This window comes from Gavia stellata, chromosome 15, assembly GCF_030936135.1.
Source record: "Gavia stellata isolate bGavSte3 chromosome 15, bGavSte3.hap2, whole genome shotgun sequence".
Taxonomy (NCBI): Eukaryota; Metazoa; Chordata; class Aves; order Gaviiformes; family Gaviidae; genus Gavia; species Gavia stellata.
The window spans coordinates 10,402,214-10,429,653 of record NC_082608.1 but is presented as its reverse complement, the minus strand read 5'-3'; the positions used below and the strand labels follow the sequence as shown (position 1 = coordinate 10,429,653).

Below are 27,440 nucleotides of genomic sequence, written 5' to 3'. Positions count from 1 at the left end.
CTGCCTGGCATTAGAATACAGAGGAGGTGCTGGTCAACCTGTTTCACGTCACTCCCTCCATCTAAAACCTTCCTTCTGCAGGTAAGCTGTAAAGCGGAGGGAAGGAGCAATGGCGGAGGTGCAGCAGAACCCAGGCAGCACTGGCTGGGGGCTGCTCCGAGCAGAAGGCCAGAGTGCCCCAAAAACCACTGCACCACAGCAGTCACCCTCCCAGCCCGAGGACCGCGACCACAGCGGCTCCAGGCACCGCGGAGCAGCCGCATCCCAGAGCTGTGTCTTTCTGATGAGCACCGGAACCTGCCGGGAGCTCCCTGCACAAGCCTTCCCCGTCCCTGCGCACCCGCGCAAGAGCAACCACAGCCTCGGCCTAAGGCTGCTGAGAAAAACCACTCAAGAACCAGCACAATTGCATTGTCATGGCTATTCCAGTCCCCTCTGCCATGGGAAGTGCATGAGAGAAAAATCACTTAGGCACATTCAGGACTGTTTAAACAATAAAAAGAAGAGAAGACTTCAAGAACAAATGTGCTGTAGCTTACACTGAGTCATGTCACCCCTCCTGAGCTGTGAGCGAGTAGCTCCTTCCCCCAGCGCCACGAGCCCGTGCTGCGACAGAGGGATGCTCTATTGCAGCTGCAGAGTGATGCTGCCCATGTAAAAAGCAAGTTCCCGGTAGAAGCAGGAGTGTTTGACCGACTGGTGACTGAAAACACGGCAGTTGCCAACAAGAAAGACAGACCAAATGTTATTGACAGCAGAGGGTTTGAGGGGAAACCACAGAAATTCCCTGCGTCAAGACTGCCTGGCAGCATCGCTACCTGCTACAAAGCCCAGAGAGGGGCTGCACGAGGCTCCGGGCCCTCCCGCCCCCAGGCTCCGAAAGGAGAAGGCTTCAGCAAGGTCTTACTGTGGTTTCAAGGCGCTGCTTGCTCTCCTGCAAAGAGGGTGCTGCTGCAGCGAGCCGCACCCCGGTCTAATCAAGCGAGAGATGAGAGCAGCAGGACCCGGTGCCCAGTTAATGATGCACGGCTGCTCCGCCGGTGCTTCGTTAGCCTCTCACCCCTTCGCTCCAGCAACGGGCTAGGGAGCCTTACCCAAACAGACTTTTACATGGGATATTTTCCTGCTTCCTGGCTTATGTCTGGGGGAACACACATGGATAATTAATTTTCCATGTATTTTATCTGAGTTGGTGATTCTGCTCCCAAGGAGGGCAGGGAGTCCTGAAGCCTGCTGGTACACTTTGAAAGGGAAGAGGGGGGAAGCAATCTAAAATACATATTCTGTTAAATAAGGATGCAACAGGGACCTTTATTGCTCTGTGGGTCAGTTCCTGATGAGTGTTTACTTCATTGTTAGTGGTTTCTACGACTATCCCAGGCTGCAATATTAATGTATGTTTCTTTAAGAAAATACATTGCATTTGCAGTAAAATATAGAGGATATGTCATAGTATTTTTGATTATTAAGCTAAACAGCCGTGTAAAATTAGTATAGAATATTGGCACTGATTCCTGCTGTACTGAGGCTCCTTTGTGAAATTAGTTAATTAGTTCTCCCCCCCATCCCAAACTTTGCTTGAATAAATTCATGGTTAGCACAAGTATGAAGAATTTCGCTTTTCTTGGCTAATTTTTTTCTCTCTTCCCCCCTTTTCAAAGGAAACTTCACCCATCTGTTGGGATAGCACTGTTTGTTTTGGATAAAGATGACTGGCTAAAGAAGAAACATTAACACAAATATATTTTGTGTAGCAAAAAAGCTGCCCATACTTTCTCTGAAAGTAACTGTCCATCATGGCATAAGGTGAATAAATAGATTCTGCAGACTGTTACAAGCTTGTTAATTCATTAATAAATTAGCCATCAAAAAGTGTTAATTAACTAGTAAAAATGTTTAGGGATTCTTTGAGAAAAAAATCATAAGCACTGGAAAAGTATATACTTAGCGGTATGCAAAAAATAGAGGTTTTTAACTCAATTTCTGAGACTTTTACACCGAAGTGCAGAGAAAGACAGATGAAATTATGTTCTGGCTACATACACTGAATAAGCCCAATAGGAACCTCCGTATATAGTTATCAGTGGCACTGAAATCTGCTTAGGAAAGCAACAAGTCTTTTGTTCTGTTGACAGCAGTTATTACAATTAATTCATCTTGTGATTGGTATTTGCACTGAGTGACAAGGTGTTATTTTACCTCAGTAAAAGTTAAAATGGTAATACCTACATGCGAAATAACACTGAGTTTGCTATCACTCACTCAATAAAAGAAAAGCCTCTCCTCAGAAATGCCTGCTCAGCCACCACTCCTGCAAACCTGAAATATTGGCATCAGACTTCTCCCTCTCCTTTTTCCTCAGATTTTTTTTTTTCTCTTCTGAAAGTTTCGGGGGGGGGGGGGGTGTGGAGAAAAAAAAGTTGTCTCTTTTATGCTAAAAGACAGGATAAAACATAAGTGAACACAGCAAAAGGCCTCCGAATGCTTAGCTGCGTCTTGGGGAGATGCCTGCTGCAGATACAGGCTACCTGCCCAGGGGTGGCATTGCCGAGGGCAGGACAGGGTGTCCTCTGGGCTGAGTCCCAGCAGCCAGGCTGCAGCAGGGGCTGGCACAGGCAGGGAGCGGTGCCTGGGGTTGGCGGGCCGACAGCAACCCCTTTATAGGGGTAGGAGAGAGGCAAGCCCAACCATGAGCACACTGCCAGGATGCTCTCCGTGCCACGCTGCGGCGGGAGCGGTAAGAAGGAGAGTCCTTCATCCCTGAGGCTGCAGTGCTCCGTGCTGGCGGGATGCTGTCTGCCCACCCCCGGCATGGCACGGCACACAACAGCGGGACTTGCTGTCGTCCCACTGCTTGCAGGGATGTAGGAGGCATCAAGCGCTGAGCAGCCCCAGGCGGGAAGAGAAGGGTCTCCTGCCGCTCGAGGCAGGGCAAGGTGCCGGGCAGATGCTGGTGCTGTGTGAGCCACGGAACTCAAAGCAACGGCTACGAGTTACAGGGCTCCGGGGCTACTTCAGATGCTGCTGAGACCTGCCCGTCTCAGGTGCCACAAGGAAAGAGGCTGAGAGACCCCGGAACCTGTGGAGCCACACTGCCAGGGAAGCTGAGACCAGCCACAATTTCCAACTTCAGACTCAGCGCGGCCAGACCTGGATCTGGCCCCTCTCTGTGAACCAGCTCTACAGGCCGGCCCATGGAGGGTGCCCCTTAGCCAGCGGGCAGACCTCGGCTGCCCATTTGTAGCTAAAGAAAGACAGAACAAGGAGCGAGGAGCGTTAGATGATATAAATTTTACCTTTCGTAGCAGGACCCAGCAAACCAAGGAAAGTTTGCAGCGCTAGCAAATGGCAAATAACCCATTAGCTATGGATAGTTCAGCACGTCTCTACTTTTATTATAAGTTAGCCTCACTAAACCATTGACTTAAGAGAGAATCATTATAAATCCCCATTTTGAATTTTTTTATTAGCAGTATTTATCACCTTCTCAAAATCAATCCTATATTTTTAAATTAAAACAAATGACTACTTGTACTGCAATCAATATTAGTACATTTCCCTTTTTTAAAAGGAGAAAAAATGGAATACAAAGAAATGTCCTTCTTTGGCTGCATCAATCCAATTTCAATATAATTCAATATTTAATAAATATAATCCTCCGTGTCTGTGCAGGGAAACATCATAAAAAATGCAAAAGGTTTCCTGGTCTCCAATAACTTGCATGAAACAAAGTGTTTCCTTATTCCTCCCATAAATACTGCAGTCTTATGCTACTGGTTTTTTCTTCCTGTGTATTAGAAAGAGTTTGCTCTGGTTATGTATAAGAAAGGAGGTTTACATATTTCATGATTAAAAATCCAAAATGCTACGTACCATCTCCAAAAAATTACCATCTTTATCTCTTTGTACTACTTTGGCTTGTTGTTTTTGAAAGGGCAAAAAAGAAAAACCTTATATAATACCTAATTTGTACATCTGTGGTTTCCCTCTGACTTGTGTAGGCACCATATGTTTTTAATTATCATAATAGCCTTAAAGAACCTGTTCAGTGGGAAACACATATGATCCTTTTATTACTGGTTTGTAATTTAAACAGTTTTAACAGAAAAGGTCTGGCTATAAGGGACCAAGAGGCACAAAGGTCTAAAAACCCTGTTATTGACCTCTGAAAGCAAGAGTTCAGATCCCACCCACCGAGGTGGGACCCGGCTCTCCCGCCTCTGACAGAGGTAATCAGTCGCATGTGAAACGGCTCTTCGGGACCTTAAAAGACATAATCTCCAATCTCAAATGACTCAACGTTTCAGTCAGCGGCTGACACAATGAAACCAGGGTCTATAAACATTATCGCGCACCCGATCTGCGCTTTCTTCTCCCTGGCGAAGGCTCGTGGAGCGATGGTGCCGTAGGAGAAGCCCTATGAACGCTAGAAGCCCAGAATTTCAGCAATTCTCATTAGTTGTTGCCCTTTCAAATTCCTGGTTTTGTCCTTTATGCAAATGCGAGACTGGTGAGCACGCCAGTCTCCCAGCCACGGGAAACAGTCAGATATTCGGAGGTAGGAATTAAATTTAACAAGTTCAATTCACTCCTGATTCTGGACATCTAAACACATAATCAGTCTGATAATGTTATTAATTATCATTCAAGCAACAACCTTTGACACTGGCATGCTCCCACAACCTCCCTACTCTAATAACTCAAACAGAAAATCGTTGGCATGAAAACCCACAGTCTTATGAACAGAAATTGCAAATAAGCAGGCACTGAACATACAACTGGGAGTGAGCAAAATCCCCCTTTTCAGAGAGAAAGCAGAGGCTCACACAATAGCTCAGTCACTTGACCCAAAATGAAATTCTACACAACTTCGTCCCAAAACAGATAATTTACACCCCAAACAAAGAGCTGTGGGGAGAAGAGGGTGGGGAGGGGAACCTAGCTAAAATTACACTGAGGCTGGCAGTCGTTACAGCTCCATCTTGGGAGATGGATGGTGTCCTCATTAGAACGAAGCTTTATTTAGACGGACGGAGAGAATCCTTATGAGAACATTAGGCTGAAAAGTTTAAATGTCAGGAAATACAAAATTAAGATTTTGCAAATAAATGCTGACTTGAGGGGAAAAACTTAGAGCTCCCTGTACAGATCCCACTGGAGACACTTAGCAAAAATGAAATCGCTCAGGAATGGCGATCCCCCATGCTAATCTAACCCTTCAAGGATGTTCTTGGAAAACTCCATTTCACAAAAGCCAGAGGAGATCCCTTTTCTTGGGCAAAGTGGTTTCCACTCGTGATCTGATGTTACCGGCTCTGTCCCTGGCAGCACCCTGAGCCCAGAGGGAAGGGAGGACTCAGGAGCTGCCTCCTCCCACCACCCGTTTTGGGGGATCCCACATGGAGGAGGACATGCTGATGTTGGAAACCCATTTCCAGCTGCACAGCCTTGCTTCTGGAATGAGCGTGTGAGCAGTATCTCACTTAGGGAACCTCAAGGGGGAGAGGGATGCCATGCCCCAAAAACTGCAAATGAGCCATTTGCTCCCTTCCCTGTCTCGCTCCCCATCCCCAGGCCCTCTGCTTTCTCTGGGGAAACTCAGGCATTTTGCAGTGATGGAAAGACAGCTTAATTATCTTGCATACAAAAAGATGGTCATTGTTTTCCGTTTTACCTGAACGCTAATGGATCTTGGGATACCAGACGTGGATGCTCAAAATCCCCTCTGGAGCCTTTCTGGTGATTTGCCGTCTCTTGGTTGCCTTTGGTGCACACTGGTCTCTGCCAAGGTAATATGTGAGCTATTGCACACTAAAAGCAGATTTTTGAGAGAGGAAGTGCGTGCACACACACATATACACCCACACCCACCCAGACACCCTCCACCCCCTTGTCCTGCACCTTGCTTGCAGGTCCTGCTCCAACGCGCAGTGACCTGAGGAGGAGGAACTTCTCACCTCACAGGCTTCGGTGGTTGGGGCGGAAAAGGCAAGGCAGGTTTTGCTTCTGAGAGAGGCACAGCACTGCAGAGCTCTGCATGGCACGGTCCTTGTCCTCTCATCCCAGGCTCATGGGAAAGACCTGTGGGTGCTGCTGTCCCTGTGCTTTGCTGAGACAGACCCAGGCAGCCGGTGGGACGGACTCGCCGATGCAGGCAGCCGTCTCCACTGGCCTCACCAGAGCTCCCTGTTCTTCCTGGATGCAGCGATTCTCACATGGCACAGGGTTACCCACGTGCATGTCCGCTTTGCCAGGGGTTAGGCCTCCACATCGAACTTTTTACTTCAGTCAGAAGGGGATGCTTATGGAAATAGAGTTTCTGCTGGGATTAAACAATTTAAAAAAAAAAATCTTGCATTTGATTTCTATATAAAGAAAGATTTTTCTCTTTGGTTTTTTTTTGTTTGGTTGGTTGTTTTGGTTGGGGGGGGTTTTGTCAGTATGAATCCAGTGAAAATCTAGTTTTTCTTTCCCACAGCTTCCCCCACAAAATCATCAGGATGAAGTTTTCTGATGAAACAGAAGTGCTCAGCGTTTAACTTGCAGCATGGGGAGGATGGCAGGGAACACCAAGCGTGGCAATCGCACAACCAGAGGACAGTAAGCCAGCAGGCAAGCCCTACTCTCGCACAGATGTGTTTGCGTACCTCTCGCACCACCTTCTAAGCAACTGCCACTGCCAGCCACCAGCAAAGGAGGGAGCACCAACATACCCCACCAGGACGTATCTCCTCGCCTTTGGAAAGACACACAGGATCCATCCATCTGTTGAACTCCTGTCCACCACCACCAAGTAAAGTCAGCCTAGGGACCCTTCAGCCTATAGGTCTCAAGCAAAGTGCTTCCACCTTGTCCTCCTCTTCTCCCATGCACATACGAACACAATTCTACCTTAAGAGAAATCCCAGTTCTGGGCCTGAGAAAACTGTTTCTTTTTCTATTTAAGGATCCTCCTTTCACAGTAAGGATCCTCCAAATTTCCAAAAAGTGGATAACAACAATACCACTGTGATCCCATCTGTACACAGCAATGGCACTGTAATGCATAGAGCATAAAACACCAAATTCCCACAGACAGCATCTGTCTTACTACAAACAATGGACCATTATCTTGTAAATAATTCTGATTAAGCTGCAGCATTTTCCCCAAACAAACAGTAGGGGAGCAGAGGGTGAGGATTTTTCTAGTGGGAGTGCCGGTTTTCTCCTTCCCCAGCACTGACACTCAGTTTTTTATTCAACTGATTGGCCCCCTTCCCTCCCTGCTCTGTCCCCCATGGCTTGGTTTTCATCTTCTGACCTTATCCAGCTGTCAATCATTTTGGCAACTAAAGAGGGAGCTGTCATGTTAATGGGATTCCCACCTCTATCCTTTGGGAAAGCTTTTCCGGTTTGTTTTTTTTTGTCTTTTTCACCCCAATGTACAGTTGTATAACGATTAGTGATTACACCCATAAACCCTCCCATTATTAAACAGTTCTCGTGTTAGGGGATGGAAAAATCGGCCGCACCGCTGAGCGCATGTTGGCGCCGGTCAGAGTTTGGGGATGTCTGTTGTGCCGGTGATGCATCTTGGTGCATTTGGCATCTGGGTGAATGTGGCATGGGAGCAGATTTTGCTGGGCTAAAGCTGTCGCCCTCTTCAAACTCTCAGCAGGGAGAGCAGAGCCCTCAGCTGCCCGCGGTGGCGAGCGGGGCTGGGGGCTCGCCAGCCCGTGCCAGCGGGGTGCCTGCACCCGCAAGAGCAGCATGCTGCGCTCCTCCGCACACCAACTGGCAGGCTAAACCAGCAACAGGTTTACCAGGAAGATTTGAAAGGGTTTAAAAGAAAAACAAGCGCGCAGACCGGAACACGGTTAGCTGTGCAAAGGGACAAGTGAAACAAGACGCAATTAGGGCTAACATGATCCTTTCTCCTAAGGTCCACAAACTGACCTGTGTGGCAGCTGTGAACTGAGGAGAGCCCCCAAGAAATCCTGAGTTTCATCTTTAACCTCTTCATTTCAATGCACAAACCTTTTCTTACATGTCTCTCTTGATAAATGTCACATCTCTACATGGCTGAAGTGTTGGTTTTCCTTCCCTGCATCCTCTTAACTTGACTTGTTATACATGTGAGCTGTTCGGGATCAAACATACTTCCTGGCTTGAATAAAAAAAAATAAATAAGTAAAGCAACAAGGACTAATCTAGGATGGTAACATTGAAAAGCAGGCAATAAGAAGTTTAACTTACAAGTAGTGAATTGAAGTCACTGCCATTCAATTAAAAACAACACAAGAGGCAGTTCAGCCACCAGATGAGCAAGAGCGAGCAAGAACCCTGGGACCTGCCGAGCACTGCGGAGACCGAACACAGCATCATGCTGACACTGAAAAGGAGGGGACAAATGGTGGCAGAGAGCATGGCAGGTTCTCTGGCCTAACAAGGGCCTGCTCGCGCAGGCACAGGACAGGAGGGCCCACAGGCTGGGCTGGGCTAGGCAACCCACCGGACATGTTGCAGAGCCATCGCCTGCCTCGGGCCCCAGTGCTGCACAGTTCCGCAACACAGCGAGGGCTGGTGTGCTGCGGCGATGGTCAAAAACCAGCGGCTCAACCCAGCTGGCACTCCAAAGAGCCCTGAGGCCAAAATTCATGAATTTGGTGGAAGGATGTTATGGCCAAAATATGGCAAAGCTCCTGCGGGTGCAGAGAGCCCCCACGCGCCGGCCGCTGGCACGGGCAGGGGCTGAGGCTGAGGGCAGGTTTTGGCACCGGGTTCGCCGCGCTGTGCCGCTCAGGAAGTCAGGCTCACAAGTGCCGCTGGGATATTGAAGGGATATACACACCCAATGCATATTTTCAGTGTGTGTTTATTTTCATCAATAAATTTTTACAGCTTACTGTAGTTATATCAGAGAAGGAAGCATTTATACACTGAGGACTTATATAATGTTCTTCATCTTCAAAGTGCTTTACAAACATTAATTAATTCATTTATCCTCACAGCACTCCTACCAGGGAGATAAGTACTATTATTTTCCATTTCACAATGGAGAATCCAAAGCAGAAAACTTATTTTTTTTCATGGTCAGTGAGTGAATCACAGGTGGACCTGCAGAAGGAGCCAGGGCTGCCAGCTTCTGAACGTGAGCCCCCCCCCCCCCCAAACCTTAGTTAAAAGACTCGTGTTTTGCCAGAGTCATGGCACACATTGGGATATGCCTTGGGTTTTTCCTTCAGTAAGAGATAATTAAGGAACAATTCCCTCTCTGATCCCCAGCATGGCATGCTATTTTCTACCCCACTGTTGCTCTGCGAGCTGAACAATGGCTGTTCTATGCGAGGAACGGTGCTACAGACGCCCCGGATCAGAGGAGATCAGCTTAAAGAAACTTGCTGGCCTGCGTCTCGCTCCACAGACAATGGGGCGGGCTAGGCAGCTTGGGTGCAAACGCCTGACGTGGGGCGGCTTCAGGAGCACCTGTTTGTAAATGGCAATGCTCCGTGCGGGGGCATCTGTTCGCTGAAGTCACTCGCATCCAGCATACCTATCTAGAAACTCCATGTAGTAGGAAAATTGTTGTGGTTTCTGGCATTTGGTCTCAATCCTATGTGTATTCCTTTTACATTCATGCAGGAGGGATGCATAGCGCTCCTAGTTCACCTCTGTGGTGCTGCTGTAAATAAACCTTTCTCCTGTCTGCTCCTTGCCAGCAAACATGCGCCTGCTTCAAACGGCAGTAACAGCTACTGTGAGCTTGAAAGGCTCAATTTCAAGGCATCTCAACAAATAAAATTGTGACTAGGTTTTCTAAGGAAGTGTTCAGATCAGAGAACTTAAATCAACATTAGGGATGATAAACCACGAAAAAAATCCTAATTTTGTAATTTCTGAGAAAGACGCGTTTCACCTGTTACAGTCCTTGTTAGTGAAGACCTTACCTACCCGGGCTGTTTTCCCACTAGTTTATGTTTTGACAATAATAAAAATGCACAAACCCCCAAACCTTCTAGGTCATTTCCTAGCTCAGAAAAGATACATTCATTAGCAAAATAAACTGCCAAGTTAAGCCATGGCATATTGCAGAAGACGTGACCACGTCCTACTGGGGAAAGGCCCATACCTAGACACTGCTTTGGAACAACCAGAACAATTGTTCAGTGAGAAATGTTTTTTGCATATGACTCATCAACCCTTGAAAACAGGATTTCTTATATAATACAAGTGCTGACACAGCCTTCACTTGAGTGGTGTGACTGCAGCTGTATAATTACAACTTTAGATTTGATGTTACGGACCTTAGGTTATGCCATTCAGACAAATGCTCCATTGTATTACAGAGATATTTTTTCCTTAGTCATATTGCCCACAGGACAATAAGGACTATATTCACAGCTCACTGCATAGAAGTTTAGGCATGTAACAGCCAGTGGTATTACACAAGATGAGATTATACCCTGTGGGGGTTAAATGGATTCATAATTGCCACTTTTTCTTGTCTTTTTTTTCTTTGCTCCTAGTTGATACTTTTTTGGAAGTGCTCTCCAAATAAAAGGAAGAACAATCTCACACTGAGTCTGGATAAATGTTACAGTTGTCTCACAAATGCTGTATTATTTCTAGCCCTTCCAAAATAATATAATTGTCCTACTGCTGAACTACAGATTTTTCTCAGTATGACACAGAACACTAAAATGTCAGGTCCTGACTCATGGTGTTTTGGTGGAATAAATAAAAAGCACCAACATGCTATTCAAAACTGACAGCCTTAATGCAGATGTGACCCTGGGAGCCTTAGTCATGTTTTCCTTTAGCTTCCATTGCGTACTCAGTGGTGCACCGAACAACAGGCCACCTCTTATGGGTCCCATCCCGGAAACACTTACCATAGACCTGAGCGATTCTACTGGGACTGATGTGACTGGTTGCTCGTTATCCTATGCTCGCTTTATCTTGGGTAAATCGTACGCGGGTCTGAGGAGGAAGGCTAGTCTCAGGATGCTTATCACACATTCTTTCCATGGGAGACAAAAAGGAGAGTTCAGTGCTATCTGCAGTATTGAAGACTGTGACTTAATGTAAGGCTAGGCAAGATTAACCAAGAAAGATCACTCACGGGCCGTATGCTCCTGGTATTTCTCCACTGGGATAGACGTCGTATACCCATTACTCACTAAGGCTCTATTTCCAGCTGCATGACTGGACCCAAATATGTAGCTCACCCTGGCCAAGCACCCAGGCACTAACACACACTTAATCCATCCCACATTACTCATTTTTAACCCAGCAGCCTCCACAAAATATCTGCTGGATTTTAATAGTGACAGAGGGGAAACAGGTCCCACATTCCCAAGACATTTTCTGTGACAGAGGAAACAAGTCTGATGCCCCCCCTATATACCTGCCTAACCATACATGGCATCGTTCTAACGACAAACCACTCCTTCCGTAGAAGAGTGCATTTTGAATAAATATCCTTTACAAGGCCAACAAGTAGCTTTGCAGAGTTTGCCTCTCAAAGCATCAACCTGTGGATTGCATGAGTGGTCTTTGTTCTACCAAAAGGTACAACAGTTTCTCAGAGAGTTTTCTTGAATGAATTAACAAAACGACTCAAAACTGCACTAATGGTTAACAGCTTTTTTTTATTAGCAACACTGAGATAAGTTATTGAAGCATTTTAGTATTGTTTTACATTCCATTCAGAAGTGACCTAACTTGTAACTCCATATACATTTAAAGATATAGTTTGACACTTATTCAGAAAGCAACAATGATTAAAACTTACATACCTTCATTACCAGGAAACCTTAATATATTTTCTAATTACTTCCAACAATACTCTATTCCAAAGCACATGATAACCCACTAGAAGTTTACACATTTCACTTCAATCACAGGTTTTAAATTGTGGATGTCAGAGTGCTGTTCATTGAATTTTACTGTCTTTCTTGGTTAATATTGGAAAACCTGGCACAATATATTAAGCTAGAAATATTGCTTAAAGAATATGAAAAAAGATAACTACAGTATTTTTTCCTGCTAAAGCATTACAAAATACAGGACCATTAAAAACTCAAATAGAAATGACAATAAATAACCTTAAAAATGTTAAGAGAATTTTCACTCATACTAAAGTCCATTCCCTAAGCTTGCCAAACACATAAATAACAGAACATATTCAGGACCTCTATTTTTGCGCTATTATGATGGTTTGTTATATATTGTGGATGTATTGTGTATACATATATTAATGCTTACACTTAAGGTATATATTTCTTTCTTTGCTGAAACAATTAATAAGCCTCAGGTAATTATTTATCCCTGGTACTACAGGTATTTAGATAGGTGGGAGCAAACCTCAGAAATTCCAGATACGCAATACTGTGCATAACAAGATCATCTCCACATAAAGATATCCTAAATTCCTTAGATTACAAAGATGAATTTGGTTATTTATTTCTGAAAGCCGGTAACATAAAATTATAATTGCTGTCAAATTAATTGTTTAAAATTGGCCTCATAATAGGTATTAATCGTACACTTAGTTTTGACTTACAAGGATGTCTAAATTGTTCGTGTTTATGAGTAGTTATAGGAAATACTATACCTCAAACACAAGAATATATATTCCTGAACCAAAACACAAACCAGAGCATTGTCTCACTTTGGAAAGACCTGGAAACATCTCTATGCCTCTGCCTAATCCTAAATTATAATTTAAATTTGACCTGGATATGACAAAAACAATAAGCATATATTGTTTGGGAGATGAAACTCAGAGTAAAATCATGCAGCTCTAAGCTTACATCATTATTTTGTCTCTGCAAAGAAAAGAAAAGCCTTTCTGTGCTAGGGATTTGCCTTGGTGCGGCTGGCCACTGATGTCTGAAATCAAGGCACATACCAAGGCCTCCTTTTGCAAATACAATCCCCCTTTCAGATCTGGTGCTAGGAGCGACTGAATGCCTCCAGTTTCACTGGGAATAGAAGGTACTCAGCACTTAGCTGTGTCAAGTATTTTAGGGGTTAATTTCCAGAAACATAAGTGGATTGGGAATGTCACACTGCAATATGAAAAATGGTAAGAAATAAAAGTTTTCAACAGTAAACAAAACAGTGATACCAAACTTATCACCTGCCTGATTTCCGATACAACAAAATACAATCAAATCAAATTACATGAATATAGCAATGAAATTTAAAGTCAAATAGACATAGGACCTGATTCTGCAATCCTTAGTCATGTAAGTAGTCCCACTCATCGAGAATGAGGGATGCAAGACTGGGTCCTTAGCTTCTGCTTAGGAAGTCAATGTTGATTCAGACAGTATCTTTTCTAGCCAAAAATATGCAGCAAAAGGAAAGTAACATAAACAAGGCTAAATGTCAACAGTGTTTGCAGACTTACAGACACCATCCATTTGTTTGTACTGAAATGACTAGCGAACCATTTGGCAAATACAATGCTATTCACAGACCGGCCCTTTTATCCAGCAACACAAACTTCACTGGATCACTGGCATTCCCAGTTAATTAAAAAAAGGAAGCAAGCCATATGAGTTTGGTTTGATATTGCCATGCAAATGGCACTGTGACATCCAGAAGTGCGGCTGAAACCCAGGCGCGGGGCCGAGGTGCTGATCTCCCGTTCAGCAGTACAGTTCATACACTAAAGGCAGGCCTTGGACCTCCTAACTGAAACTAAAGAAACCTCTTCAAGATCACCATAACGGGGTAAAGAAAAGTCTGCAGTAAAACTTCCATATCATTTCATTCTGCCTTGAAGGAGAAGAATATTCTGGTTGCTCCTTCAACTGCAGATCAGGACAAAATGTTGGGTTACTTATGTGCATTACAAGATACTTTAAATGGGCAGGAGTACTACAATTTGCTGCAGTAGGATGACCTTCTGTTGCCTCGTAGCTGTCCTACAGCTTGGATATATCAGGCCTTTTGCTTCTGTTTAATATGGATTTATAATTTAAAAGAGCTGCAACAAGGATTCAAGTGAAGCCACCACAAACAATTAAAAATATTTTTCTCTATTTTATATGTTGGTGGTAGTTCTGAAGGGGTTAGCATTATAATCTTTTTGGTTTTGACACCTGTGGCAATAAGCAATTTACAACAACTAAATTCACTATTTAAACATTGGGGTAGAGCACTATAATTATGTGACAGTAAAGCTGTAATAATCTGCCACAATCGATCTTCCCCTTGCCCAGCCCTCTTGTCTGTGCTGCAGTTCCACATTTGGAAGGTATTTCAGAAAGTTACAATGCTGAACATTTCAATAATTCTGTGCAATGTCGAACGCTTTCTGCTTGAGAGGAAACTCAAAGTGCTCAGCCCTTTGCAGGATCTGAACTCCAAAGCTGCTACCATACATCAGAAGGGCCCTGCCCTGTTTTCATAGAGTGAAAGAAGTGATAATGGGGTGGAGCCTATGTAGGAGAAAACAGCACTAATTGCAGAGGAAAGCAAGCATGAATGGAAGCAAATTAGATTTATAGAGACAACGTGGAACTAATACTTTTGGACATCATTAAGTGTGGGTTCAATAGTACTAACATGTTAAGCAACCAGCTAATGCCCAGGTCTATCTCTGGCCAATAGTTCTGTAGCCCACCAGCTCTGCTTTGAAAGCCTAAGTACTTCCCAAGCAGAAAATGCAAGCAGGGAAATTTTGCCATCTTAGACACAAACCAGAAAAATTTAAAGGGGAGGAGAGAGAGAAAGCAAAGTGTCTTGTTATAAATAGATGCAAATCATGGGTAAATTAATGACTTGGAAGAGGAGGTAGAACATTATTGCGATACAACTACATGTATATGGGAAGACAAGCAGAGAAAGAGAAGAGCATAAATAGAGAGGAAAACAGATTTTCCAAATACAAAGTAGGTCTAGAACCTCTGAGCATAACTTCTCGAAGGAGCAAGGGCTGTGAAAGCAGAGTACACAGATGCTCAAGACAGCTAGCAAGCCATGGAGCCATTGCCCTGGGCTTCCCCTCCATGCTGGGCTACTGGCTGCCAAGCAGCAAGGAAAGGTGCGTCGTCTTCTTAGAAACTGCACGGCAGCAAAGATTAACAAGATCGGCTGCTAGGTATAGTCACTTCAGACTCCAAAACCAAGCAGGTCGGGAGTAACTCTAAATTCATCAATGGTATTTTTTTCTTTTTTTCCTGTTCTTTCCTATTCTGCTACATATGTATAGGAGAAATAGTACAAAAATTTGTGATTTTTCTCAGCAGCATTTTGACACGGAAATTTCTGTATTATGCAGTAATTATGGTTCTTTCCTAATTGTGTCTTTCATCCCTACAGCCTGAAGCATGGTAGGAGCATAAATGAATTATGTGTACATCATCAGTCTCTCTCATTCTACATATAGGGAAACTGAGGACTGCTTTCCCCATGTGTGGTGACTTTCCAAAACAACAATGTGAGTTGGTGGCATTCTCCTCTAGAAATTAAATGATTTTTGTGCCAAGATTCATGCTTAAAAACTGACCCATTATCTTAAGGTAAAATCTGCCAACTAAAAATGATCCACATGGATCACTGAAAATCCCAGCTTGTTTTTATGCAGCCAGAAATTTAACTCAATTAGCGTGGCCAATCAAAGATGCAATCTCAGCTAACTGAAGCTGAGTTATTTTATTTCAATTTTATTTCCACTGTTTTCTGACTGCAGAAAGAGCACCATGCCTTGCTGTCTTGATTGTGCAAGGACTGTATCAAGTGTATCAGTGTTGTCTCTTGAGATGTCAACAACCCACACATCATCAGCTGTAAAAAGAAAGGCAAATGCACAGAGTCTCCCAAAATACAAAGGAACACAAGAATCACGCCCTGGAATCGCGTGCTGGAGGTGGATCTCAAGTTTTCTGATCTCTCAGGGAGTAGGAGAGATGAAGGGAACCATGACTAAGGTCATGGGCTTTGTGCAAGAGGGAAGAAAGGCTAATAAATGAACAGGGTGCTCCTGACGGCTAATCTGCAAGCACAGAAACATCAGGTGAGATTCCCCGCACTAGCACACACAGATGGAGTGTGATTTCACAGTACAAAATGTCACTGAGAAAATGAAAACTCCCCAAAAATGCTACTTTCAAGTGGGCAGTGTCCAAGCCAACCAAATAAGAACTGCTGACACAGGGCTTGTTCATACTCAGCCACTTTTGCTGTGAGATATTGAGAAAAATGAAATAATATATTTAAATAGTCAACCTTAATACTTATATTCTGCAAACACTCAATAGAATGTCAGTAAAGAATTTTAAAAAGCTATTTTTGGAGGGGGGAGAAAGGAGGACTCACACTGCATTTTCCATTAAAAAAAGGCTTAAAAAGTAGAACAGACAAGCTTCTGTTGTTTTTTTTTCTTCATACTTCAAGTCAAATCCATTATCACTGGGCAGAGCTTGTGAAAGGGATATGGTCTTTAAAATCATATGAATTCAAGCCATCATAAAATGTCTGTTGAATTGATTGAAAGATGAAACAAAAAACTAATGGAAGTAACAAGACCTCATTTCAATAATAATGTTAGAGGGGTGTTGTTTTAAAAATCTTACGTCTAGGAAGTATATTTTGTAGAAAGCAACTAAACTTAGTTTTCCATTTTTTTACTCATTTGTTTAGACAACCATTTCTCTGTTGTATTTTTTTTTGTAACTGATTGATTGTACTCCACAATAGAGAGAAAAAAAAATCCAAGTAGGATTTTACCAGCTGCAAATTAAATCAACTACCAACTATTTTCAAAATATCAGTAATGTAACTGTTGATTTTCAAGAATCTGGAAATATTTCCAACTATCTGAATTGCTTCTTAGTGCATTGAGACACAGAAGTTTACAAATAAGGCCATGCAAATACTTGGGCTTGTGATTCAGTTTAAGTAATGACGATACTGTGAAGCTAAAATGCTCTAAGAATACGAGTGAGATAAACTTCGTGAGGAGAAATCAGACTTTTTTATCAGACCAACTAATACACTTGGAAAAGCAGAGAGGGGCCTGAAGAAGGGGTTATGGCTTTAAGCACATACACTATTTCAGTAAAGTCAAACAAAGCTCCCACTAACCTTAAGTTAACCAGGGTAACCACTCTTAAGTGTTTGCAGATTTAGGGTATAATTTTAAATTGTCAGGCTTTATAACTGTAGACTACATTTTCTCTTCTTTTTTTAACTTGAATACATTTTATTGTGCATGTTCAGCTCTGACAATGAGTCGTCTTATTAGTTTGAAGGTTAAGTGAAATGAACATTACTAAAGTTTTTGTGTCCTTTGCTGACTCTGCTTTTTAAAGGGATACTGTTTTTCAAAGAATTTACACCCTAAAATATTTTTCAAACAAGAACTATGCTGATAAAGAGGAGATAAATTGAAAAAAATCCTCATTCTCATTTGTTCCAAATAGATTTAACTTTCATTTTTGTCAAATATGACATGTGTGATATGAGGAAGTAAAACTGCAGTTTTGTAAATCAGAGACTAATAAGGGTAAAAGGTGGTTTTGTTTGTTGGTGTGGTGGTGTTTTTTTAATTACCTGGAGGCATATTCTTAATTAGGCAAATGATAATTTGTACAACCACTAGTTAGAATAGTGAAAATGGTCAAGGGCAACTACTAGTGTATGGGTGCCATTGAAACAAACCAGAAAAATATAATTAAAGGGGAGGGAAAGAAAAGAAAAAAAAAAAGAGGCTCTTCACCACAGGTAGACTGTATTCCATGCATTTGGCCTTTGATTTCATTAATATTGTGGTAATTGAACACACCCCAACTCAAAGAAAGAAAGAAAGAAAAAAAAAAAAGAGAGAGAAAGCAAGGTTTGCTTGGCAAAGCATCCAGTGTTTTTCTTGGGTTCTTACTTATATCAAAATACTGAAAAGTTTGCAAGTTACCATGTAAATTTTTTAAAACTTTTTCCTCCTTTGAGTATGCTAAAGCAGTAAGTATCCCCCTCAGATGCCACTAGCACAGATAGTCTATATTGCTGCTACTCTAGTTTAAAAAGCAAGTTCTTTCTAAAATCCTGTATATGCATGCAGCACTGCTGATTTCAATGGAGTAGACCACATATAAGACTAGAATTTGGCCCACAGGGTTTAACATTTAAAAAAAATGTATTACTAACAAACATGACTAAGTATATTTAAAGAGCAGCTTCATGATTCTGCACATGTGTTTTCTGAAATGGTCTAAAAGAAGGTCTAAAACTTACCACACAAGTCAGGTCTCTTGATACATCCACTAGTTGCTGTGCTACTTGCAAGTCCATTAAAGGCTGCTAAGCCATCAGAGCTGTAAGCTCTTAGGACTGACAACATGTTCATCTGCTTCTCCAGGACCTGTGGACCCTGAACTTGTTCAGGTTTCATCACTCCTTGTGCAGTTTCATGGGAGGATAGAAGATTCTGACTGTGCCACTGCTTTTCTGATGCTTGCGGCAGTGGTGATACGAGCCCTTGTGTTGGTTGTGAGGTGACTGCACTTTGTATATTGTCGCCTCCTTCACTGCTTTCTTTATTTGGGGCAGACAACTGCTTATTCATAATATCTGGTTCTGTGTCAATGTCCTCATCGTCAATGTTTTCTTCCTTGGAAGATTCCATATCCTCAGATGAAGCTATGTCAGAAAGGTCATCAGTAGCACTTTTATTTACAGAGTCAGAGAGCAGAATATTTGGGTCATCTTCAGATTGTGTTTTTATTTCGGATTCATTATTGGTGCAAGAATTTTGTGTTCCCGTGCCAATAACACCAGGATAAACACCAAACTGCTTATAGAAGTCTGTTGTAAAGTTACAAAAAGTGGATTCCATGTGGCTGGGCCAGGCAGTGCTCTTCTGCTCTCCCAGGGTCTCTTTATTTTGTCCTTGGGTCATTTTCTCAGAAGCTGAGTCCAGCTGGCTCAGCATGTTTGAAACTACTGCCTCCTTGCTGGACTGCACAGAAGAGGGGAGCAAGCTCACTTTATTAACTGAGGCTGAAGCTTCTCTAGATTGGTCTTTGTTGTTCCCTATGATGTTGTCTTTACGTTTAGCCTTGCCCAAGTGATTGGCCTGGAGGTGCAGAGCCATTAGTTCCATAGATGAAGTTGTAAAGGAACAAAATAAACAGCCATGCCAAGCAATATTGTCTTGCACAGTAACAGACGAACCTGGGAGGGAGGCTGCATCTGGCCTTACAGATAAGTCAAGAGGTTCGTATTGTGACTTTTCTGTTTTTCGCTGTGAGGACTTGCTATTTATCTTTTCCTCGCCACCATCTGAGCCCAGAGCTTTTGCTGAAAGTGGATCTGAGAGAGCTTTATCCTTCATTTCTTTTTCTTTCTTCAAAGAACTTAGGACAAAGCTGTCCATGAAAGCTTGTAAAGACCCTTGAAAGTTCACACCATTCCCAACCATGTTCTGGTAAGCACGGCCAAGTTCAGAGAAGTGTGTTCCTTTGGAAGATATGTCTGAACCCTTCATATTTTCTGAAGATACTTCAGATGACATGCCAGCTGCTTGTCCTTGCTGATCTCCAGAAGACAGCATTCCTGACGTCCACTGCGGCGAGACCATGCCACTTCGGAAATCGATACCAGGAAGCCCCTTGAAGGCTCCTCTCAATATATCTGGTCTAATAAACACAGAACTTTTACTTGATGTCTCATCTTTGTGTTCTTGACTTGCCGTTTGCCCAGAGAGTGGTCCTGCTCCATTCTGTCGCTCCCGATGGTGCCGTTCCAAGTGGTATTTGAGGGATGCAGACTGAGTACCAGCATAATCACAGTGCGGACACTTGTAAGGCTTCTCACCTATAGGTATGGATAAAGAGAAAAACATAAAGAAGGAGAGTTAACTGTACTTTGGTGTATGGATGAGTGAAGGAGAAAAAAAATCAACATTAGCTGCTTGAAAACAAGAAGATCTTAGAACTAATAATTCATTTTTTTTTAAAGAAAAGCCTTTAATTGAAGACTGATGCATAAACTGAATATTTCTAAAATGGGTTTCCAGAATGTGGGGCTATTCAGGAATGACATGGTATCTACACACAATTAGCCATCTTTTTCTTAATCTAACATGTAGAAAACTGTTGTAGAATTAAAAGCTATGATTATGAAAATGAAGCATAACAATTTCAACCACAGTAATCATTAAAAGTACAAGTTTAAAAAAAAGAGAGACAAAGAATGTAACAAATGGATGGTTGCAATATTTTGTGTATACAATTGCTCTAAAATTTGTTTAAATTATACACATGGAAACCATTTTTAAACCTAAAAATTTTATGGCACTGTTACGCAAGACTGAAATGAATGATTTAAGTCTTGCTCTGCAGTAAATCATGGATATAATTAGCAAATGGCATACTGCACAAGTAATTTATCATTATTTGGAGGGCACCATTCCAGAAGGATTCAAAGATCTGCAGACCTACTGCATTGTTTCTAAATAAAGAACTATAAATACAGATTCTATAAAATATTAATATCATTACATTATGATTGCAGCATGTAAGAACATATAGTTAAAATAAAAAGTAGCCAATAACATAAAAAAGAAATCAAGTAATAAAAAAGTACAAAATATATTTAGTTTCTGTATTTGAAATTAGCATTATCTAGTGGTTTTTGCAGTCCTTTAAATTTGTACTAATGGCATTTCTAATGCTTAAGTAGTAAAACGTGTAATTTACCTACCATAAGTGTTTTTCTAGGATTAGCTTGAATAGAGTTTTAAAACATATAAGATGATTTTCATGAATTAAATATATATTTGAGTCCCACACTAAACTTTTATCGTTCTTCGTATATTTTAAAAGAGGTAGAAGATATTACACGTATAATAAATATTCACACACAATCATAAGGACATATCCAAAAAGAATGTACATCTAAGCAAATGTACATCTAAATTTTTGAAGAGCACTTGTTAGTAATGCAGAGTTCCTTTTAAAGGAAGAAGTACAGAAATCCTCACTAAAAGTGACAGGAATCTGAAAGACCTGCAAGCTGTCAATATTTGCAATTATTTCTATGAGGGAGCTCAATAAGAAGAAGAAACTGTTTTCTCTACATAGCTTTTTTCCCTAAGTGATCCAAAAGACAAAGGCAAGCCTTCTCCAAATGGTATAATGGAAAGATTTGTTTTGAAAACTTCCTCCACAGTAAAAATGCTATATAATATTACGTAGTTCACCAAACCAGCTGGAGAGTTACGGGTTTTCAAGTAACCTCAAAATCTGCTTCAAACAAAATTGAAAGGCTTTCAGACTTTTGTTATTTAAGCTACAGGCTCAATTGAAAGGCTGGTAAATACTTGGGAAGCTGCTCCTCTCACTGATCGCAGGAATTTACTAATGAGATGCAACACCAGAACACTCAAATGACCATATAGCATTGCGCGAGCAGGCTTACTGACCACGAACAGTAGCTGGATACGTGCTGCAATTTAGACGGGGCTGAAGTAAATTACAAGCAGTGGAAATTCTAAATCCATAATGTAATCCTAAAGCTACATGGTGAGACATGAGAGCTTTGCATCAACCACATTAATCGACCTTTTTAGAGGAGAAAAGTGCAGCACCTCCAACAAGAGGTGTTCAGCAGAGGAAGAGGTAGTAATTAGCATGGTTCAGGCGTTAGGCCTGGGTCCACACAGCTTAACAGAAGAAATCAGATTTAAACATTTCAGTGCAACTTCTGATTCTTCCACAATCACCTAATTAAGTTCTGGCACTCCACCAACAAGAAGTAGGGGCTGCCTTTCAGTGGGAGTTGTGCAAAAGCAAACAGTTCCTACTGGCGTGCAGGAATCACTAAACTGAGACGGATCATGTCTGTCTGGGCTTCCCTGCTCTCAGGTGAGAGTCTGAGCACACACACACCCCCATCGCAGGCGTTTTAGGGTAGGGACAAGGGGACAGAAGACACTGGCTGTGTTTTTGTTTGCATTTCTGCAGGGCTGTTTGGGAGTGTCCAAACTCTGATAGCTGTGCTGCCAGTCAGAAGGTGGACAAATATTCATGTTGTTTTTACAGCATGTACATACTGCAATATTTTTGAGCCATTTTCTGTTATTCTGATGTTGGTCCCACCAGTTACTGTCAACAGTCACTAGTGACCTCTGACACAACTTAGGTATTTCAAGTGTTGCCTAAGAAGTAATCAGACTGGTGAAAAACAAGTACCAGACTCTGTAAAGTTAAATACTCTCACTTTTGAGTTTTCACTCCTCATAACTGAAAAGCTCTTCCTCAGCATCCCCTATGCCTTTATGGAAATCTCTAACACAATTATATTGAGCACTTCCTTTTATTCTTATGATAGTTCAAGTGTGTGTTTGCATTGCACATCAAGTGACATCATTAAAAAGCATGTCCCAGCATTGCAAGCGCTACGTCAACCGTTGGATAACTACTTCTGCAGTGAGGAGAACTTTGCAATACAGGTTGCACTGGTGTTGCTAAAAAAATGCAGGAGCTGTTCAAAGCAATAAGTATATGTAAAAATGGGTATAAGTGAGTTAAAATATGCTAACTAGAGGAAATACTAGTAATATTTTGTACTTCTAAAGTACCTTCAGTCTAAAGCACTGGGCACAACAACATACTCTTATTCTGAATCGCTAAGCCTTGAAGTCATTACATTTTCAGCTTGAAGGCCTCTCCACTGAGTGAGCTTCCTTTCAGCAGAGGAGATCTGGACACAGCTCGCCACCAACGCTATAAGCATTGGACTGAAAGAAGACACTGACTGAGACAGTGTGATAAATGTTCAAATCCCTCCTAGCCTTGGTACACTGCCTCTATGGTGCTCCCACCTCTTGCATGGCTAGAAATGAGATCTAAAGCTGAAGGTCTGAAATTGGACTCAACATTTAGCAACACACTGTGCCACCTTTACAATATAGGACTGGCCAAATAACATTGTTCAAAGGGAACTATTCAAAACCTCTCTCTTCTCTTTTAGATCCAAATATTGGCAGTGATTGGTTTACTTCAAAGCAATCTTAACTGCTGCTATTTTGAGGGCAGGCATTGGGAGAAGGGAGTAGGATGGAGTCAATCATCTTTGAATCTTTTAAATTTAGTGTGTCAGTATTTCCTAAATTCAGTAATTGTGCAGATATTTAGATGCTATTTCATCCATTCAAATTAACAACCAGTTATACCCCGTGTAAGTCCCTGTACAAATGACAAAACAGAGTTACAAGCTGCTGTGGGAAAAAGCCCAACCTACCCTCAACCAAACTCACCAAAAACCAAGCCAGTTTCAATGGAAAACCCAAAGGGCCCCTAATTTCCAGGACTCTATCAGCAACTGCAATAGTATATGTCGAAAGAATACTACAGGGGACAAGAGAGGTAGGCTATGATTCTTGTTAGAAGAGAACCTGTTTGTATCTCATACTTTGAGGAAAGGTTTCAGAGAATTCATCCTAGTGTAATGACTACCCTGGTAATACTGCCAAGAACAGTGTCTGGATGAGTTATTTAACACTTAGTATCAGTTCACATAAATTAACGTTGCCATGTAGGAGTGAGGGAATATGACTTTTTCAAAATAATTTTCTGCATTTCATATCCAAGAGTCATTTTTCATTGTTCACAAAGGCAATGACCATCCTAATCCTGCTAATTCTCTGGCCCTGTTTGCATCCCTGCAAATCTTTTCACAATGGAGTAGAAAGACAGAATATTCCAGTGTGTACAGTAAAAAAAAAATCTTATAGAGAATAACTTATCTAGGCAACATAATCACAGTTCTGATCTATCTAGTGCTCTGGTTTACAAGACACAAGACATCTCACAAGAACTATTTTATATCAGGATACAGTAAAACAATAAAAATTCAATGTTGCTTGTAAAATCTGCACAAAAGCTTGGTAGATAACTGGAAACAGACATGTTGCCCAGTAGAAACAGGTCTATTTGTATAGTAGGTTGTATAAACAATGCAGATGTATAATCTATGTAAGTTATCACCAGTCCTTCTCAGAACACAATCTGATCATACTAGTCATAGGAATTATCTGCTACAGGCTATGCAAGGAGACCACAGCCAGATTATAAATAGATTTACAAATTTTAAGGCCAGAAGGGACAATTATGATCATCTAGTCTGATCTGCTGTACAACACAGGCCAAAGACCCTCACATGATAATTCCTGCATCAAATCATAACTACAATTTGAAACAAAACTTACTTGTTTTAGTTTAAACATACTCTGTTTCAACCACAGCAATGAAGAAGAATCCAACATGTCCCTAGGTAAACTGTTGGACTGGTTAAGTATTTTCACTACCCAAAATGTGTGCCTCATTTCTAGCTTGAATTTGTCCAGAGTCTGCTTCCTACTACTGAACAGTGCTACATTTTTCCCTGCTAGGTTAAACAGATTTTTTTAAGAAAAAAATCTATTCCCTAAGGAAGGTACTTGCAGACGGCAAACCTGTCACCTCTTCACCTTCGCTCACTCTTGAATGGAACCCCCTTCCCAATTTTTCAACGTCCTTTTAAATTATGGGTACCCACTAAAGCTTTGATGAAATTTCAACTTGATATTAATCTTACACAGTCCAAGACTGTGTTTACATCTATAGCTATAGCAATCAACTAACAGCTCATATTCTGTTGCATCTCTACCATAATCCTAGGCCCAGTTCATCAATGCCGCTAGTATTTGTTCCTTTACATTTTGCTGATTTAAAATTCATATTGTTGAAAAGAGCCCACTTGAGTAAGTGACTAATCAGTGCCTCCTCATGATTTTTAGCATCTTACCATTTTTGTGCCATTGGTAAATTTTATCAACAGTGATTTTATATACTCTTCCAAATAATGATGAAATACCAAATAGACAGAGCTGAAAGCACTGCTGTGCAACTGCCAGTTTATGTGCCACTTCTTCTCTGTATACTGGGGTTTTTTGGTGGGGGGGATTGTCACATAGAACAAGCTACTTTCACAAGCCTTGAGAGAAAGTGGGAAACTTCATAAAACTTACTTTCATAAAATAAAATTCAATTAACTATGCTACAAATTCTTAATTAGTTAACAGATTTATTCTGTAATTTTACCCAAAACTTGTGTCAGGGTAGTCCATTTATAATTTCAAGGTTTTAATATTCTTTCCTTTTGGAAATACCAGAATAGCCAGAGTCTTTTTTACTACTACGAATGCTCTGGAATTTGCTCCGTGTTCCAAGACTTGGGTTTTTAAATGATCTTTAATGATTTGGAGAGCTCTTCAGCCAGGATTTTTAAGACTTTATCTATAAGTTATCCAGTCTCATTCATTCTGAAAAATATTAAAATGTAGTGGGCTACAGCATAACAGCCTCATTACTTAATGGCAGAACTGTATCATTGGAAAATACTTATAAAAACCATCATGCTTCTTTCTGAGAACAGAACAGAAGAGTATTTAGTCTTCTGTACCATGGTTGATAATTTTTTATCCATCCTTGTCCAGTATTAGCAAGATACCAATTGTTAAACCTGCCAGATCTACAGAATTTTACCCTGCTCTCCATAACCCTAATAGCCACAGACATATTCGTACTATTGCTTCTAGTTTCCCTTATCAAATCTCTGTACTTCTTAAATATCTATTTATATTTAGTGCTGTGGGCTTCTTTATTCATTCTTCATACTTAACATGCAGCTTCTTAAAAATCTGTACTGCACCCTACACTCCCCTTCCCCACTGAATGCCCCCCTCCTTTTTAAATAAGATTTCTTAAGGAGTTTGTTTATGGAGTACGCCCCTCAGCTTCTCGTAGTGCTGCTCCTCAGTACACTGAGGGCTGTGCATCAGTACAAGAACCCCAACACCTAATGCTCTGGCAGCCAGTAGTGGGGTTTTGACAGTCACTCAGGGACAATGATGTGAGTTGCAATTTGATCCTATACATTTCTAAACAAGCTATAGTTTTCTTTCATGCAAAGCAAATGAAATCCAACATCTTATAATTCCAGAGAATACTGCTTAATGAAAATATTGAAAACATTTTCCAGCATTTTTTATTTTACCATTGAAACAGTTATTGATAACCTATTTTATCCATTGTGCAGTAGATATTTTAGAAATGAATTGCTGTATGGTTTAATTAGTTCATTATTATGCCTATTCTTACACGGTAATTTCTTTTATCATTCTAATCATTCACTTCACACTTTTTAAACCAAATGAAATATCAAAGGTTCTGTAGGATTATTTTTGGATCCTGCACATGTTTCACCACACAATTAATCTGTTTGTCAGAAATACTAGTTAACTTCTTCTCTTTACTACTTTCTTTTACTAGTGATTTTTCCCTATTATATAAGATGAAACTACCCCTACCCTGTAAAAGGACAGACTTTTGATGCTTTTGACTCAGTTTATTAAAGATTTTTCAATCGTGCACTAGGCATTACAATAAAATATTTTAATTTTTATAAAGTTTTATAATTGAATATTTTCCTTTATTTATACCTCATCTGCAATATTTATTTAGTCTTTTTACATGTCTTTACTTAGTTAAAACGCAGAGAGATAAATATGGTTGTTACTTTGCCAGGAAGATTCAGTACATTAATATAAACTGTACACTAATTCCCCCAAAGCATATATATATGTTGTAAACCTGAAGACTTTTTACACAGCTGCTTATTGCTAAACAGTGCCTTGTCCAGAAGGGGACAATCTGTGTCTCTAATTGCTGTCACTGAAGCTGAGATTCATTATGTGACTTTCCCATTAAAATGTGAGCATTAATTTGTATAATGAAATATCACCCACTGCAGTGTTCATTAGCCATGCCCTACTGTATACTGCACATTGTTAGCTACCTAGAAACTGTAGTTAATTTCACTAATGGATATTTCCCTACTTAGTGTTTGGTAGGAAATTTATACTGTAACATTACCTCTTAAACTTTTAAGGAAATTTAAATTCAATCAATTACTTTCAACAAAAGTTTGGGATGTCATTAAGACAGGAGGCATGCTGTACAATGTTAAGGATGGGAAATCTGGAGAAATCTAGAGAAATGAAAAGTCCTTTTAGTTCATCTTAGAAATGTAAGAATAAAGGATGTTCAATACCAAAATTGTCTCCTCTTGGAGCACACATACCCATTTTCCTTAATTATTCATATTGCTCATCCCACTACAAGCGCCTTCAGAGAATGGCAACAGGCAGTCTTTTTTTAGGAAGAAAATGTGAATTGAATTCATTTAAAACAGCACCATTTTTACTGTATTTCATCAGTTCATCTAAGCAAGTTTCAAAACTGGCTAGTCACATTTCCAAGGGAAAATGCAGTAATACTGTAAATGTACATAATACATCTAATACATGTAAGATGTGTCATACGTATCGTAACATACTCTCAGTCAATGGACACAGCCCTGCCAACCTTTTTCTTTCTATCCCTCTCTTTCTTAGGTTTCTTCTG

At 41.1% G+C, this 27,440-nt stretch overlaps 1 protein-coding gene across 1 annotated transcript in view; it reads right to left on the bottom strand.

Moving 5' to 3' along the window:
• Nucleotides 1-27,440, bottom strand: part of ZNF536 (zinc finger protein 536) — a 187,577-nt gene that overhangs the window by 103,543 nt on the left and 56,594 nt on the right. The window contains exon 3 of the mRNA XM_059824935.1: nt 18,226-19,806. Coding sequence (XP_059680918.1) covers nt 18,226-19,806 — 1,581 coding nt within the window. The remainder of the gene's footprint in view (nt 1-18,225; nt 19,807-27,440) is intronic.